We start from the raw sequence: 18,071 nt of genomic DNA, 5'->3' as shown, positions 1-18,071 counted from the left end.
CAGTAAGTCCCGAGGTCCCGGCGCTCTTGCAGGAAACAGGAAGTCCCGCCCCCCAACAGGAAGTCCCCACCCTATGCCGGACTCGTAGCCCCCGGGACCACCGCAGAGCACATTTCCCGGGACTCAGTAAGTCCCGAGATCCCGGTGCTTTTGCAAGGAACAGGAAGACCCGCCCCTAACAGGAAGTCACCGCCGCCGTCCGTGGGACTCACAGCCCCGGAAAACACTGCATAGCGCATCACCTGCTGCCCCGAAGTCCCGAGCTCCCTGTGCTTTTGCAGGAAACAGGAAGACCCGCCCCTAACAGGAAGACCCGCCCCTAACAGGAAGTCGCCGCCATCTGCCCTTCTTGCAGGCCCAGGCAACCGTGCCCTGCAAAGAGCTTCCCCCGCCGCCCCTCCCAGGCTCAGAAAGTACCGAGCTCCCAGCTCTCTTGCAAGGAACAGGGAGACCCGCCCCTAACAGGAAGACCCGCCCCTAACAGGAAGTCGCCGCCGTCTGCCCTTCCCTCAGGCCCAGGCAACCCCGCCCGGCATAGAGCATCCCTGGCCACCCTGCCTTGGCTCAGGAAGTCCCGCCCTCCCGGCGCTCACAATCGCGCCGCAAACAGGAAGTCCCGCCCACTCCACCGCGGCGCCCGGGCAGCCGCCGACCTCCCTCCGTTCCCGCAGCCTCAGCTCCCCCACTCTGTGTGCGGACCCCGGGCGCCCCCCCCACCCCCACCCGCGCCCCCGCCTCCCCCCTCCTCCCGCCAAGGCCGCGGCGTCACACATGTGGGTGAGTCAGTAGGCGGACGCCGCGGGGTCTCCCAGGCCTCTGTGTTGGGGCCGGGGAGGGAGGAGGGGGACGGAGCTATGGGCCCCGTGGTCCGGTCGCGTCTGGAGAGGAGGGCGGGGGCGGGGGATGGAAGGTGGGCACCGGCTCAGATGCGTGGAGGGAAGGGCTGTGTGTTTGTGTGTAACGAGTGCTGTGCGTCACATGCGTGTGCCATGTATGCATGTGTGTTCAGCGTGGCGGGAGGCGCGGCTATTTTTCCATCCCCGTCCTGCCCTCCCCCTCCAGGATGTGATGTCCCCCACAGGACCGGGTGCACCTGTGCCAGGTATGATGCACGTGTGTGTTAGCATGTCAGGCGTGAGTGACAGTGATTCACTCCCCACACACACACACTGTGCCAGGTATGATGCACGTGTGTGTTAGCATGTCAGGCATGAGTGACAGTGATTCACTCCCCCCCACACACACACTGTGCCAGGTGTGATGCACGTGTGTGTTAGCATGTCAGGCGTGAGTGACAGTGATTCACTCCCCCCCAAACACACTGTGCCAGGTATGATGCACGTGTGTGTTAGCATGTCAGGCGTGAGTGACAGTGATTCAGTCCTCCCCCCCACACACACTGTGCCAGGTATGATGCACGTGTGTGTTAGCATGTCAGGCGTGAGTGACAGTGATTCACTCCCCCCCCACACACACTGTGCCAGGTATGATGCACGTGTGTGTTAGCATGTCAGGCGTGAGTGACAGTGATTCACTCCCCCCCCCCACACACTGTGCCAGGTATGATGCACGTGTGTGTTAGCATGTCAGGCGTGAGTGACAGTGATTCACTCCCCCCCCCACACACTGTGCCAGGTATGATGCACCTGTGTGTTAGCATGTCAGGCGTGAGTGACAGTGATTCACTCCCCCCCCACACACACTGTGCCAGGTATGACGCACGTGTGTGTTAGCATGTCAGGTGTGAGTGACAGTGATTCACTCCCCACACACACACACACTGTGCCAGGTATGATGCACGTGTGTGTTAGCATGTCAGGCATGAGTGACAGTGATTCACTCCCCCACACACACACACTGTGCCAGGTGTGATGAACGTGTGTGTTAGCATGTCAGGCGTGAGTGACAGTGATTCACTCCCCCCCCCCCACACACTGTGCCAGGTATGATGCACGTGTGTGTTAGCATGTCAGGCGTGAGTGACAGTGATTCACTCCCCCCCCCACACACAGTGTGTCAGGTATGATGCACGTGTGTGTTAGCATGTCAGGCGTGAGTGACAGTGATTCACTCCCCCCCAAACACACTGTGCCAGGTATGATGCACGTGTGTGTTAGCATGTCAGGCGTGAGTGACAGTGATTCACTCCCCCCCCACACACTGTGCCAGGTATGATGCACGTGTGTGTTAGCATGTCAGGCGTGAGTGACAGTGATTCACTCCCCCCCCCGCACACACACACAGGCCAGCGTGTTAGCTCTTGTGCATCATGGCGTGTGTCCCTGTATGATAGAAGTGCACACATGCGGGTTGTCCAGAGTGAGGACAGGGCGCTGTGCGACCTGTGTTAAGCCCTGTGTTTGTGTGTGTGTGTGCAGGTGTGTATGTACGCAGATGACAACACACATACCGACCTGCTGTCCTGAACATATTTGGGATATGGTGGGGACAACAGGGTGGGACACACCATGCACATGTGTGTGTCATATGTGCTCCTGAGTGTGTCATATGTGCTCCTGAGTGTGTCATATGTGCTGTGTGTGTCATATGTGCTCCTGTGTGTGTCATATGTGCTCCTGTGTGTGTCATATGTGCTCCTGTGTGTGTCATATGTGCTCCTGTGTGTGTCATATGTGCTCCTATGTGTGTCATATGTGCTCCTGAGCCCTCAACTGAGTCCTGCCCAGGGCCCTCGGGGTCACACATAGGCACAGGGAGGAAGCAGATTTTTCTGCCAAGAGGTCAGGTTGTGCACGCGTGTGTCTGTGTGCGTCTCTGTGCGTCACAGTTGTGCTCCGGCAACCTCTGGAGAAAGGACGTCACCCACCTCACAAACGTGTTCACATGAATGTGTCACGTGTTACTCTTTTTCTTACACACGTGGGACCCATTTGTGCACACATGTGTCCTGTGTTTGGGGGAGGGGGAGTGGAGAGGGCAAACCCAAGGTGTCATGTGTGTCACATGATGACAGGCGTGTGTTTCCCAGTCAGGTGTCCAAGATGGCTGCGAACAACACCTGGCCTCCTGAGTGACCCAGCATGGCTGTGCCCATGCCCACACCTGTGACACAGTGAGTACTAAGGACACCTGTTGCTCCTCCCCACCCACCTCAGCTCAACCCTGGCTGCCCTGGTGAGGTTACTTCCTGTCCTTGGGGAGGAAGCTGTTTCCTGTCCCTGGGGAGGGAGCTGCTTCCTGTCCCTTGAGATTAGTTTCCTGTCTGGGGAACTGTTTCCTGTCCCTGGGGTCATGTTCCCTGTCCCTGAGGAGGTGTTTCCTGTCCTCAGGAATGCCTGAGTGTGAATGCCTGCAATTTTCTCTCTCCTCCATGCCTCCGGGGCTCAAGGGCATCTATGGCCTTGGGTGTGTGTGCTTGCCTGTTTGTCTCTCACCTACCTCAAGTGGACACGGACAGTCTTGACTGTGCCTGTGTGTGCGCCTGCCTGTGTCTCTGTCTCCTTTGTCTAGGGAACAAGGACATCTATGTGTTTGGGAATGTGCGCTTATCTTTGTCTCTTTTGTCCCTCGGGGACAAGGCATTTTTGGTTCTGAGAGTGAGAGCCACCCTGTGATCCTCTAACCCCCTTCTAGCATACAGACACAGCTTTGGTCCTCCATGTGTGTGACTGCTGTCTGTCTCTCACCCGCTTATAGGGGGGAAAGTCATCCATGTTGCTGAGCACGTGTGCCAGCCAATGTCCCTGTCTTTTTTTTTCTCCAGAGGAAAAGCACACCTATGAGCCAGACCACCAGATAATTGGGTCGCAGGGGTGGGCGGGGCTTATGGCGATTTGCCTCACCCTCAATGAACAGATCTGGCTAGTTTGTACAGCTTTATGCTAATCACAGTGGTGGGGTTGGTGGCTCTGTGATGTGACAGGGTCATGGCTACGGCGCTGACACTGCCCTCTCCCCACCAGGAGGATGCACTGGGAGGGAAGGGGAATCAGGCCACGCCCCCCAGCCATGAGGTCACTGTGCCTGTGACATTGGCAGTGCCCATCTTGTCATCCAGGAGAGGCCAAGGAGGAAGCAAGGTGAGCATAGGAGAGGGGCTAAGACTTCCTGTCTGAGGTATGGGGGGCGGGACTTCCTTCCCGATGCCCCGCCTCCCCCTTACGTCCTGTGCTTTCCCAGCAGAGGCCTTCATGGTGTGACTCAATCCTAGAGTGCTCAGCGTGATGTCCTTCCACCAGGATCCTGCGACTGCGCCCTTGGCCTCATTGCCTGACTGAAAGGAGTGAAGGACCCTGGGGCACGGGAGAGGGGAGAGGGGCGCAAGCAAGAGTTAGAATTAAACGCCCGACCCCTCCCCCTTACACACGTGTCTCCCGTGTAAAACCAGCAGCAACGGGGTGGGGTTGGGGCTTAAAGCTGTGACATCACCTTGACATCATCAGCACTTAAAGGACCATAGTCAGTGATCCTCGGGTTGACAATTTCAGGGCCCCTCAGGGTTGGGGGGCTGGAGCAGCATGGGGTTTGGGGTTAGAGGAGTGGGGTCAGTGAGCTGCCCTGATCTGGTTTAAACCAGCTTCTGGGCTAAGGATGTGAATCCGGTTTCTCTTGTCCTGCACTTGAGGTATTGGGGTGGGGTCATCTGACCTGGGGTGCGGGGTGCGTGGGGGCGTGGCTTGTGTCCAGGGTGGGGGGGCTCAGGATAAGCCAGCCCAGGAGGGAGGAAGTGACACTAGAATTAGTGCTGGGTGAGTTGGGATTATGCTAGTCAGGGCAGGGAGGTTGGACAGAGGCTTTGACCCCTGGGCCTGGGGGCTGTGTCCAGGAAGCGTAGATGATTGGCAGGGTCGGGAACAGGAAGTCCCACCCCCTTCCTGTCTGAGGTGTTACTGCCAGGGGTCAGAACTTCTATCCTGGAGACAGTGGGGCACAAAGCAGAAGTCCCCACAAAATGCTTTCTATAAAAGCAAAACTGGAGCAGCAGCTTCCGGGAGGACTTTGAGGAGGGGGCGGGTCTTCCTGTGCACATTATGGGATGGCGCGACCCACGGGCGATGTCACCGCTGTCCCCCACCTCCCTGTAGGAGAAATTTACCTCATGGATGCCCCGGGCACGGCGTGGGCGCAGCCCCAAGGAACGGAGTCACCGCAGCCCCCCCCAACCGGTGCTGGGGCCTTGTTAAGCAGGACCCACACTCACACCTATGCCCCAGGCTGTATCTTCCCATGATGCCCCGCGTGGAATGTCGGGTGGGGGTGGGGAAGGGTGCAGTGTCTCGTTCCCATTAATTAAAAAATTTTATCATTTACAAGTTACGCAAGTTAATTTCACGGGATGGGGAAACTGAGGCCACGAGAGGGAGGGGAGGTGAGGCAGGTGGCCGGTCGGCCTGGGAACCGCCGGCCATCATGGCTGGGCACTGGATCAGGGGGACGCAGGGCCTGGCGGGTGGATACGCGAACGTGATTCAGATGAACGTGTGCAGGGCTACACAGATTAGTGCAGAACCCGGGATGCTTCCCCCCCTCCCACGCGTCTGATTCCGCTCCGGTGCACTCGGACCGGAAGTCCCGCCCCCAACAGGAAGTCGCCACCCTATGCGGGACTCGTAGCCCCCGGGAACACCGCAGAGCACATTTCCCGGGACTCAGTAAGTCCCGAGGTCCCGGCACTCTTGCAGGAAACAGGAAGTCCCGCCCCCTACAGGAAGTCGCCGCCGCCGTCCGCGGGACTCACAGCCCCGGAAAACACTGCATAGCGCATCACCTGCTGCCCCGAAGTCCCGAGCTCCCTGTGCTTTTGCAAGGAACAGGAAGACCCGCCCCTAACAGGAAGACCCGCCCCTAACAGGAAGTCGCCGCCGTCTGCCCTTCCCTCAGGCCCAGGCAACCCCGCCCGGCATAGAGCATCCCTGGCCACCCTGCCTTGGCTCAGGAAGTCCCGCCCTCCCGGCGCTCACAATCGCGCCGCAAACAGGAAGTCCCGCCCACTCCACCGCGGCGCCCGGGCAGCCGCCGTCCTCCCTCTGTTCCCGCAGCCTCAGCTCCCCCACTCTGTGTGCGGACCCCGGGCCACCCCCCCCACCCCCACCCGCGCCCCCGCCTCCCCCCTCCTCCTCCCGCCAAGGCCGCGGCGTCACACATGTGGGTGAGTCAGTGGGCGGACGCCGCGGAGTCTCCCAGGCCTCTGTGTTGGAGCCGGGGAGGGAGGAGGGGGACGGAGCTATGGGCCCCGTGGTCCCCGGTCACGTATGGAGAGGAGGGCGGGGGCGGGGGGGTGGGGAAGATGGGCACCGGCGCAGATGCGTGCAGGGAAGGGCTGTGTGTTTGTGTGTAACGAGTGCTGCGCGGGACATGCGTGTGCCATGTATGCATGTGTGTTCAGCGTGGCGGGAGGGGCGGCTATTTTTCCATCCCCGTCCTGCCCTCCCCCTCCAGGATGTGACGTCCCCCGCAGGAGCAGGTGCACCTGTGCCAGGTATGATGCACGTGTGTGTTAGCATGTCAGGCGTGAGTGACAGTGATTCACTCCCCCCCCCCGCACACACACACAGGCCAGCGTGTTAGCTCGTGTGCATCATGGCGTGTGTCCCTGTATGACAGAAGTGCACACATGTGGGTTGTCCGGAGTGAGGACAGGGCGCTGTGCGACCTGTGTTAGGCCCTGTGTTTGTGTGTGTGTGTGTGCAGGTGTGTATGTACGCAGATGACAACACACATACGGACCTGCTGTCCTGAACATACATGTGTGTGTCATATGTGTTCCTGTGTGTGTCATATGTGCTCCTGTGTGTGTCATATGTGTTCCTGTGTGTGTCATATGTGCTCCTGTGTGTGTCATATGTGCTCCTGTGTGTGTCATATGTGCTCCTGTGTGTGCGCCATATGTGCTCCTGTGTGTGTCGTATGTGCTCCTGTGTGTGTCATATGTGCTCCTGTGTGTGTCGTATGTGCTCCTGTGTGTGTCATATGTGCTCCTGTGTGTGCGCCATATGTGCTCCTGTGTGTGTCATATGTGCTGTGTGTGCCATATGTGCTCCTGTGTGTGCCATATGTGCTCCTGTGTGTGTCATATGTGCTCCTGTGTGTGTCATATGTGCTCCTGTGTGTCATATGTGCTCCTGTGTGTGTCATATGTGCTCCTGTGTGTGTCATATGTGCTCCTGTGTGTGTCATATGTGCTCCTGTGTGTGTCATATGTGCTCGTGTGTGTGTCATATGTGCTCCTGTGTGTGTCATATGTGCTCCTGTGTGTCATATGTGCTCCTGTGTGTGTCATATGTGCTCGTATGTGTGCCATATGTGCTCCTGTGTGTGCCATATGTGCTCCTGTGTGTGCCATATGTGCTCCTGTGTGTGTCCTATGTGCTCCTGTGTGTGTCATATGTGCTCCTGTGTGTGTCATATGTGCTCCTGTGTGTCATATGTGCTCCTGTGTGCGTCATATGTGCTCCTGTGTGCGTCATATGTGCTCCTGTGTGTGTCATATGTGCTCCTGTGTGTGTCATATGTGCTCCTGTGTGTGTCATATGTGCTCCTGTGTGTGTCATATGTGCTCCTGTGTGTGTCATATGTGCTCCTGTGTGTGTCATATGTGCTCCTGTGTGTGTCATATGTGCTCCTGTGTGTGTCATATGTGCTCCTGTGTGTGTCATATGTGCTCCTGTGTGTGTCATATGTGCTCCTGTGTGTGTCATATGTGCTCCTGTGTGTGTCATATGTGCTCCTGTGTGTGTCATATGTGCTCCTGTGTGTGTCATATGTGCTCCTGTGTGTGTCATATGTGCTCCTGTGTGTGTCATATGTGCTCCTGTGTGTGTCATATGTGCTCCTGTGTGTGTCATATGTGCTCCTGTGTGTGTCATATGTGCTCCTGTGTGTGTCATATGTGCTCCTGTGTTGTCATATGTGCTCCTGAGCCCTCAACTGAGTCCTGCCCAGGGCCCTCGGGGTCACACATAGGCACAGGGAGGAAGCAGATTTTTCTACCAAGAAGTCAGGTTGTGCACGCGTGTGTCTGTGTGCGTCTCTGTGCGTCACAGTTGTGCTCCGGCAACCTCGGGCAAAGGACGTCGCCCACCTCACAACGTGTTCACATGAATGTGTCACGTGTTACTCTTTTTCTTACACACGTGGGACCCATGTGTGCATACATGGGCCCTGTGTTTGGGGGGGGGAGTGGAGAGGACAAACCCAAGGTGTCAGGTGTGTCACATGATGACAGGTGTGTGTTTCCCAGTCAGGTGTCCAAGATGGCTGCGAACAACACCTGGCCTCCTGAGTGACCCAGCATGGCTGTGCCCGTGCCCACACCTGTGACACAGTGAGTACTAAGGACACCTGTTGCTCCTCCCCACCCACCTCAGCTCAACCCTGGCTGCCCTGGTGAGCTTGCTTCCTGTCCTTGGGGAGGAAGCTGTTTCCTGTCTCTGAGGAGCTGTTTTCTGTCCCTTGAGATTAGTTTCCTGTCTGGGGAACTCTTTCCTGTCTCTGGGGTCATGTTCCCTGTCCCTGAGGAGGTATTTCCTGTCCTTAGGTAGCTGTTTCTGGTCCTTGGGGAGCTGTTTCCTGTCTCTGAGGAGCTGTTTCCTTTCCACGAGGAGCCTTTTCCTGTCTGGGGAACTGTTTCCTGTTCGTGGGGAGCTTTCTCCTGTCGCTTGGGAGCTGTTTCCTGTCCCTGGGGAGGCTGTGACGTTACTTCTCATCTTTTCTTTGCTCCACAGGCCTCCCTGTGACCTCACTTCCTCCTCCCTGGCAGCCATGACTGACTCGCATCCCAGCCCCACCCCCTCCCCGGGTGCCCCGCCCCTCTCCGTGGCCACAGCCATCGACTCCCCTGGTGCTTTGCGGCGGTGTCCATGACCCCACCCGCCATCCCCACTCACCCCACTGTCACTCGCGCCCACCACCCCTACCCACCCCAGAGGCCCCGTCCCCTCCCGCCAAGGGAACAGACGTGAGCCATGCGTGGCTGCCGTTGGGAACCCTCATGGCCGCTCCGGACCATCATGGCCGCCATGCTGCCTTGGGCCCTCCTTCTGGCCGATGTCACTTCCTGCCTGGAGGCCCCGCCCCCAGAACCAGGCGACCCCGCGGAGGCCGTTATGGTGACCGTGTCCACGCGGTACGGGAAGCTGCGTGGACGGCGGGCGTGGCTCCCTGGTGGAGTCCTGGGCCCCGTGACACGCTTCCTGGGTGTGCCCTATGCGGCCCCGCCCACCGGTCCCCGCCGGTTCCAGCCACCTGAGCCTCCAGAGGCCTGGGCCGGGGTCCGTGAAGCCTCACGCTTCGCCCCCGTGTGTCCGCAGCCACTGGGGTGGGGAGGGGAAGGGGAGGGGGGCGGGGCCCGGGACACACGTGACATCATGCTGCCCGCGTGGCTCGCGCCTGATGCCGACGCCCTCGCTGTGCACGCCCGGGACCAGGACGAGGACTGCCTGTTCCTGAATGTCTACGTACCAGGGGGCACCGCCGTGGGTGAGTCGCATGCGTGTACGGTGTCACGGCATGACTGACATTCATGTGGGATGATGGGGAACATACATGTGGAACATGGGGAACATACGTGTGTGTGCGCGCTCGCCCATCATGGGATAGCACAGAGCACTAGGGAGTTTTTCAGGGCCTGGGAGGACTCGATGATGTCATTGCATGGATCCCCGCCTTCACCATGAATATTCATGTGGCCTCCTAGGCTCATTTGCCTGCAGTTTGCATGGATTTGCATGAGCACTCACAGGCGTCAGTGTGCCAGTTCACAGACATTTCAATGTTTCCACATCATCATCTGTACCAGGTACTCATTTGCATACATCCTTTCCTCATTTGCATGCTCCACCCCTTCCCTAAAGTGAACTCACTGCTTAGGCCTGCTTGCATATTAATCACCATGCATGCTCATTTGCATATTCACCCTCCCATCCCCTGGCCCCACCCACATTCCTGTGTCTGCTTCACTCAGTTCCCATGATGTCTCTGGCCTCCCCCTGGGTGGGGCATGTGCTGCGGAGAGAAACATCAGTCATTGTAGGAGACATAAAAGTCAGTTTCAAGTCCCCCCCATTCCGACCTCCACGGCTTCTCTTTTTTCTTCGGTGAAAATCAGTTTCAAATCAACCCCCCCCCCCAATCGTGCGATTTATTTTTTCCCCTGAGATATTTATTCCCTCTCCTCCACACTTTTCACCTTTCCCCACCCTGCATTTGTCAGTTTTAATTCCCCCCAAGTCCCAGTTTCTCTTTTTTCCCCCTCTCCCCCTGCCTCCCCCTCCCGTGTCTGTTCTTACAACCCCCACCCCACTCCCCGTCCACCCTCCCACCCAGGAGCCAACGGCGACGACTCAGCCGGGAGCGAGCACGGGGACGAGACAGGTAGCAAGGACAAGACCTGGGGTCTCTAGGAAAACATTTTTTTTAATGACTTTTTTTGTGTGTGTGATTTTTCACTTTTTTTTTCATTTTTGGTTTGTTCTTTGGTCGGTGTCTTTTTTCTATTTTTCCCTCCTCTTTACCCATCTTCCATAATCTCCTTTTTCTTGTTTGCATGAAGGAGAAAGTGGAAGGAAAAACTGAAAAATAAAATATAATTTTTTTACTTGCTTGTTTTTTTTTTCTTAAGAAACTGAGGGAAAATTTTTTAAAAGAAATGAGCCTTTTTGTTTTGATCATGGTAATCCATTCCAGTTTATTGAAATGTTATTCAAGTTAATTTAGATTCATTCTAATTTATTTAAAAACAAAATCCTAAAACCTAAACTTGTAAATTCTGCAATAATTTTTTCCTTTTTCCGAATTTCACACTTGGCCCTGCCACCTGATGATGTCACTTCCTCCTCTGGGTTGGATTTATTATTTAAAATATACTTTTTCATTTGTGATTTGTTTATTTAAATTATTACCCTAATTTAATTATGTCTCTGTTATCTCCGCCCCCCAGTCCAGGGTATGGATATTCATGAGGACATTTGCATCTGCAGCGGCCGTTCGTGAATATTCATGAGGTCATTTTCACACCTGGGGTCACAGTTTAGGTGTTGCCATGGATAATGAATATTCAGGGACCTCATTTGCATACCCACACGTGCCATAATGATAATTCCGACATCCCATAATAATAACCCCCACTCCCCAAAATAATAACCCCCACTCCCCAAAATAATAACCATTAACACTTGTAATAATAATACTCATATCACATAATAACCCCCAAATCTCATAATAGTCTCACATCCCATAATACCCACAAATCCTATCATAACTCCCAATAATCAAAATAATAACTTCCACATCCCATAATAACCCCCACACCCCATAATAATAGCCCTCACATCCCATAATAATGCTCACATGCTACAATAGTAACCCATACATCGCCTAATAATACATAAACTGTGTAATAATAACTCATAATAATTGTAGTAATAACCCTCATATCCCATGTCAATAACACTCACATGACACAATATCAACATTCCATCATAACCTGTAATAATTCTAATGACCCTGATATTCTATAGTAATAACCCCTACATCCCATAATAATAACAGCTTGTAATAACCGCCATAGTAACCCTCATGTCCTATAATAACCCACACATTCCATAATAATAACCTGTAATGATCATAACAATAACACCCATATAGCGTAATAATAAACCCCACATTCCATAATAATCATAATAACCCTCAAATCCCATAATAACCTTCACCTTCCATAATAACCATGACACCCACATCCCATATTAATAAACCCACATCCCATAATGATAACCCATTGTACTTGTAATAATAACTCTCATATCCCATAATAATAACCTCCACATCCCATAATAATAACACTTGGCCCAGCCCCTGATGACATCACTTCATTCTCTGTGGTGTCTTTATTACGTAGAATTTACTTTTTCACTTGTGGTTTGTTTATTCATATTTTTTCCTAATTATGACTCTGTTGTCTCTGCCTCCCAGTTCTGGTTCATGGACATTCATGAGGCCATTTGCATGTGCAGAGCTCATTTTCATACCTCTGGTTAATCTTTACGTTCTTAGAAGGGGTTAATGAATATTCACAACCCTCATTTGCATACCTGTAAGACAGGGCTAACCAGCTCTGTCCCTGAGCTGCCTTTTGAATATTCACGAGGCTCTTTGAATATTTGATGAGGGATGATCTCTGGGATGGGGAGGCCAGGTGAATATTTGTGGGGATCATTTGAATATTCATGAGGCCCTTCAGCCCCCTATTCGGCCGCAGGCAGGACAATCACGCTTCCTGTCTCCACCCCCTGATCCGCCCCAGAAGCCTTGCCCCCCACATGTGATGTCACATGCGGCTTCCCCAACCCCACCCCCACTGATACTGTGTGTATCAGTCGGGAAACAGGAAGTGGGTTGGGCAAGGTGCCTGCTACGGGACAGGTAGTGGGTGGCACTGGACAGGAACTGGCCTCTGCGGCAGGAAGTACATGACCCACTGCAGGAACTGATTTTGGCGAGCTAGGAAGTGGCTTCAATGGGACAGGAAGTGGCCTCATTGTGACAGGAAGTAGATGATGCATGGCAGGAAGTTGGTGGCACACAGCAGGAAGTGGCCTGAAAGGGACAGGAGCTGGGTACTACAGGACAGGAAGTGACCCCTGGGGCGGGAAGTATGTGATCCACTGGAGGAAGTGGACTTGGAGGGAGAGGACTTGACTCCAAATGGGACAGAAAGTGACCTCAGTGGGGCAGGAAGTATAGACACTATCAGGAAGTAGCCTTGGAGGAAGAAGTAACTTCAATGGGACAGAAAGTGACCTCAGTGGGGCAGGAAGGGTGACGCATGGCAGGAAGTGTGTGACCTGAGACCCCCCCCCCAATCCTTGACCTCTGACCCTCCCCCGCAGATGACCCAGGTGGCAGGAAGCCTGTCATGGTTTACATCCATGGCGGCTCCTACATGGAGGGTACTGGCAACATGATGGACGGCAGTGTCCTGGCAAGCTATGGCGATGTCATCGTGATCACTCTGAACTACCGGCTGGGCGTACTGGGTGAGCCCCACCCCCCTGTGACATAACCCGGCCTGGCCCCTACCCTGCTTGGCCCCCACCCCATTATGCCCTTTCACCAGGTGTTCCTGCTAATGAGTCAATTTGCATACTCAATCACATGCAAACTAGATGCTAATCTGGGGCCCTTCACCCAAGACTGGACTTCATGTGTAGGTGTAGCTGAGGCTGACTTTGTGCTCAGTGGGCATGGCACATGCTAATGAGCCATACGCATGTAAATACCTGCAAATGTACCCCTGCATCGGCCTCAGGGGGCGGGGCTGGGTGCACATTCCTGATCTCATTTGCATAAGGAAGGGCACGCTGGCCCCACTGGGTCTCTCATGCATATGCAGGGACTCATTTACATATAGGACAGTGCAGAGGTGCATCTATACATTTATGGCCTTATTTGCATATCAGATGACTCCCAGGGGCACCTGAAATATCGGTGAGCTCATCCGCATGGGCGGAGCCAGACTTATCCAGACGACCTGGGTCAGCTCTGTCCCAGGGTCCATCCCCAGGAAGCCCCATGATGCTGGGGTAGAGGTGATTTGCATATTCAGATAAAAGATCACACATGCAAATGAGCCAGGCAATTGCTCTTTCTTAGTCCTTGGGACCACACTCATGAGCTGATCTGCATATTCAGCCAGTCTGTGATGTCACTGCCTCATTTGCATGTTCATTAGAGCTCTCTGTCTCAGGGCTATGAGGACTGAACCCTCTGCGTGTTAAGATCTGTGCAAACGCACTCGCCCTGAGCCAGCTGCATTTTTTCACAATTCAAATGAGTGCAAATGAGCTCCACCGAACTCTGCTTGGGTCAGGGCTGGGGTTCAGCGAATAATCTGCACAATTAAGTGTATGCAAATTAGCCCCTGCTGAACTCCACGCACTGAACCCCACATCCAGGCCTTTGCAGATGCAAATATCTGTAGGATGGGACCCATGGGGAAAGGGGCATGAACAGCAGGCCAGGTATGAGACCTCACTTCCTATGACTTCACATCCAGTGACCTCACTTCCTGTTACTTCCCTTCCCCGGATGTCTCCCTGTGTTTGTCACTTGTGACCTCACTTCCTGTCCCAGGCCCTATGACATCACAGTGTTCCCCACCCACACTTCCTGCCATCTGACGTCACTTCCTTTCTCCTCTCCACCTCCCCCCCCCCAGGCTTTCTGAGCACAGGCGACCAGGCTGCCAGGGGCAACTATGGGCTGCTGGACCAGATCCAGGCCCTGCGCTGGGTCGGTGAGAACGCAGCTGCCTTCGGTGGGGACCCGGCCCGTGTCACCGTGTTCGGGTCCGGGGCGGGCGCGGCCTGCGTCAGCCTCCTCACGCTGTCGCACTACTCAGAGGGTGCGTGGGGGCAGGGTAGTGCTCATGGGGGAGTCACACGGGGGTCAGGGTGGGGCAGGACCTGTGCCCGTGGGGGGGGTGGTCAGGAGGGGATCGGACCAGCGTGTGGGCGTGGTCTCTGGACAAAGTGGGCGGAGTCTCAGAGAGTGGGTGTGGCCTCAGAGTGTGTGGGTGTGGTCAGGAGGGGATCGGACCAGCGTGTGGGCGTGGTCTCTGGACAAAGTGGGCGGAGTCTCAGAGAGTGGGCGTGGCCTCAGTGTGTGTGGGTGTGGTCAGGAGGACTAGCGTGGGGCGAGGCCTGAGGGAGGGACCACAGATGACGTCCATCACCTAGGCAGGTCTCAGGTGATGATGTCACCCAACCCTAGCCCATGATGGCTAGCGTCACCACCAGGCCCCGCCTGACCTCGCTGATGTCACTTCCTGTCCCCTCCTCTCCCCCCCCTCAGGCCTGTTCCAGAAGGCCATTATCCAGAGCGGGTCGGCGCTGTCCAGCTGGGCCGTCAACTATCAGCCGTGGGCTCACGCCAGGGCGCTGGTGGGGCGCGTGGGCTGCCGGGGCCGGGGCGGCGGCGATGACGGTGGGGTCGACGATGACGACACTTCCGCGTGGGTCTCCTGCCTGCGCGGCCTAGGGTGGCGTGAGCTGTCACGTGCGGGCTCCGCCCCGGGCCACGCCCACCCCTACCACGTGTCCTTCGGCCCGGTGGTGGACGGCGACGTCATCCCCGACGACCCCCAGATCCTCATGGAACAGGGCGAGTTCCTCAACTATGACATCATGCTGGGCGTGACGCAGGCTGAGGGAGCGCGGTGGGCGGAGCTGGTGGCCGCGGGGGGCCTGGACACCGCCGAGGCCCGGCCGGAAGCGACGTCGCAGGAAGCGGAGGCAGCGGTGACTCAGGCGCGGTTCGACGCGGCCGTGGCCGGCTTCGTGGACGCGCTGTACGGTGCCCCCGAGGGGGACGGCGGGGGCGGCGATGCGCTGCGGGAGACGGTGAAGTTCATGTACACGGACTGGGCGGAGCGGGGCGGAGGGGGCGGGGCCGGGAGCGGGGTGGGCGGGGACCCTGAGGAGTCCAGGCGGAAGTCACTGGCCGCGCTGTTCACCGACCACCAGTGGGTGGCCCCCGCCGTGGCCACCGCGGACCTGCACGCGCGCTACGGGTCCCCCACCTACTTCTACGCCTTCTACCACCGTGGGCCTTGCGTGGGCTGGGGGGATCCCAGGCCTTCATCGTCATGGGGGGACTCGAAACCTTCATCATTGTGGGGGGATTCGAAACAGTCATCATGGGTAGACTCGAAACCGTCATCATCGTGGGGTGACTCGAAACTGACATCCTGGGGGGACTCCAAACCGACCTCGTGGGCGGACTCGAGGCCGTCCTTCTCGTCGTGGGCGGCCTCCTCGGCGGACCTGGGTGCGGCCCACGGGGACGAGGTTCCCTACGTTTTTGGGGCCCCGATGGCTGCCCTGGCCGGCTGGGGCGGTGGAAGCGACAACGATGGGATGGGCGGTGAAGGTGACGTCATAGCCGACCCGTTTTCGGCTTGCAACTTCTCGAGGAATGACGTCATGCTGAGTGCTGTGGTGATGACGTACTGGACGAACTTCGCCAAGACTGGGTGAGTGACTCTGGCTGAGTGGGCGGGGCAGAGGAAACGAGGGAGAGGACGCAGGTTCGAATTCCAGGCCCGACCTGCACTTATTCATCCCGGTCCACAGAGTTTTGGGGCCACCCTAGGGCAGGCCTGCAGCCAACACGGGGCCCTCACGCCCCGCCCTGTCATTCCCATCATCCCCTGGGGTCCAGAAAGGCATGATTTCCAACAGGTCCCCCTGAGCAGCAGGTTCGAATCCATGGTACGGCATTTGCGCGCACACCGTGTCAAGCACTTCCAGGGTGGGTGCGGGCCCTGCGTGCGTGACCCCGGGCGACCCCTCGTGACTCGCACCCCTCTCCCCCCCGCCCCACCCTCTCCCGCAGGGACCCGAACCGGCCGGTGCCCCAGGACACCAAGTTCGCACACACGCGGCCCAACCGCTTCGAGGAGGTGGCCTGGCCGGCTTACGACCCGCGAGCGCAGCTGTACCTGCACGTCGGGCTGCGGCCCCGCGTGCGCGACCATTACCGCGCCACCAAGGTGGCCTTCTGGCTCGAACTCGTGCCGCACCTGCACGGCCTGCGCTATGACGTCAGCGCCTACGTCAGCAGCACCACGCGGGCCACGCCCACCGGTGGGGGCGGAAGTGACATCATCCCGGGCCCGCGCAGGGCCTGGCCTGCCACACGGAGACCCGCAGCGGCGGCGGGGACCGGTCCCGGAAAAGCCGGCGTGGCAGCTGGGACGGCTCTTTCCGGTGCCGCGGGTGCTGCTTCCGGCCGGCGCGGAGCTGCTTCCGGCCTGGGCGGAGGGGGGGGAGGGGACCAGGCCGCGGTGCTGATCGAGACCCGGCGCGACTACTCCACGGAACTGAGCGTCACCATCGCGGTCGGGGCGTCGCTGCTGTTCCTCAACGTCCTGGCCTTCGCCGCGCTCTACTACAAGCGGGACAAGCGGCGCCACGAGACGCACCGTGGCGCCGGGAGGGGTGGGACTTCCGGGTGTGGCGCTGGGAGGGGCGGGGCTTCCGGTGCTGCTCGTTGCGGAGGAGTCGGTGCTCCCGGTTCGGTTCCCGGCAGTGGCTCTGTGGGTAACGACGTCATCGCGGCGGGGAGGCAGCAACACGGCGCCCTCGGGGCAGACGGGGTCGCCACGACGACGTCATCGTCCTCCGCCGCCTCCTCTCACGATGCCCTGAGGCTGGGCTGCCCGCCTGACTACGCCCTGACCCTACGGCGCTCCCCCGATGACGTCGTCGCTGTGGCCCCGCCCCCTCACTCCCCTCCTAGTGCCATCACCATGGTGCCCAACGCTCTGCGAGGGTTCGGGGTGGGTAGGGCTGGGGGAACTGGGGGGACCGGTCACTCTACCACCCGTGTGTGACGTCATGCGTGGTACAGCCCCTCCCCCCCCCAACGGCCTCCTATTTTAATGGACTGGATGTAACCTTGTTCAATTCCCAAGTGGTGGACTAAGGGGGGTTGGGGCTGACCCCGGGTTACCCAGCATTCCCTGCGGCTGCCCCAGTACCCCTTGTGATACCCCAGGACCTCCCCAAACCCTCAAGACATCCCATGATCCCCACGGCCTCCCCGAGCTCCCTAGGCAGAAATTTTCAGAAATCTTTAAAATATGTCTATTAAAATACGCTGGGAGGGCGAAGCCCCCCAACCTGGAACTGACCCTGTGACCCAGGAAGCGGGTGACTCCTGAAACGGACCAAGAGTTAATAGCAAGTAACTTGCAAAGCGACAGACTGGAGGAGACCAGATGTCCCCGCTTCCGACCTCTGACCCACTTCCCTCGGCCCCGCACCCCATGTCACGGAGAAAAAAAGAGGAAGAAAATGCAATTTTAAAAATAAATTAATTTCAGATTTTTTTTTTAGTTTTTTGGCCTCTCAGTGTTTTCATATCTGTGTCTGTGTGGGGGAGGTTGAGAGGAAATAGCTCCTCAGAGACGGGAATCAGCTATGTCCCCAAAGACAGGAAACAGGGTTAGGAAAGAACTCTTTCCTATTCATAATAATAACCCACACACTCCATAATAATAACACCAATTCCTTTAATGATTACCCATAATAACCGTAATAATAGCGCCAGCG

The 18,071-nt window shown here is 56.9% G+C and overlaps 1 protein-coding gene across 5 annotated transcripts; it reads left to right on the top strand.

Moving 5' to 3' along the window:
• Positions 1-604: 604 nt before the first annotated feature.
• Positions 605-17,854, top strand: LOC311591805 (neuroligin-4, X-linked-like). Of its 5 annotated transcripts, none has more exons than XM_084803435.1 (7): positions 605-777; positions 2,990-3,073; positions 8,685-9,438; positions 12,846-12,992; positions 14,174-14,359; positions 14,809-15,988; positions 16,351-17,854. In XM_084803435.1, exons 3-7 carry the CDS (start codon positions 8,925-8,927, stop codon positions 17,348-17,350), a joined length of 3,027 nt encoding a protein of 1,008 aa, XP_084659561.1. In that variant the 5' UTR covers positions 605-777; positions 2,990-3,073; positions 8,685-8,924; the 3' UTR covers positions 17,351-17,854. The 5 variants fall into 5 exon arrangements, with proteins under 5 accessions (XP_084659561.1, XP_084659559.1, XP_084659560.1 ...); XM_084803433.1 differs by lacking the exons at positions 605-777; positions 2,990-3,073 and adding exons at positions 5,940-6,109; positions 8,201-8,284; XM_084803434.1 differs by lacking the exons at positions 605-777; positions 2,990-3,073 and adding an exon at positions 8,186-8,284.
• Positions 17,855-18,071: the final 217 nt, after the last annotated feature.

This window comes from Acomys minous, assembly GCF_964271855.1.
Source record: "Acomys minous genome assembly, contig: scaffold_67, whole genome shotgun sequence".
Classification (NCBI taxonomy): Eukaryota; Metazoa; Chordata; class Mammalia; order Rodentia; family Muridae; genus Acomys; species Acomys minous.
The sequence above is the reverse complement of the archived record's forward strand: the minus strand, read 5'-3'. Positions and strand labels throughout refer to the sequence as shown.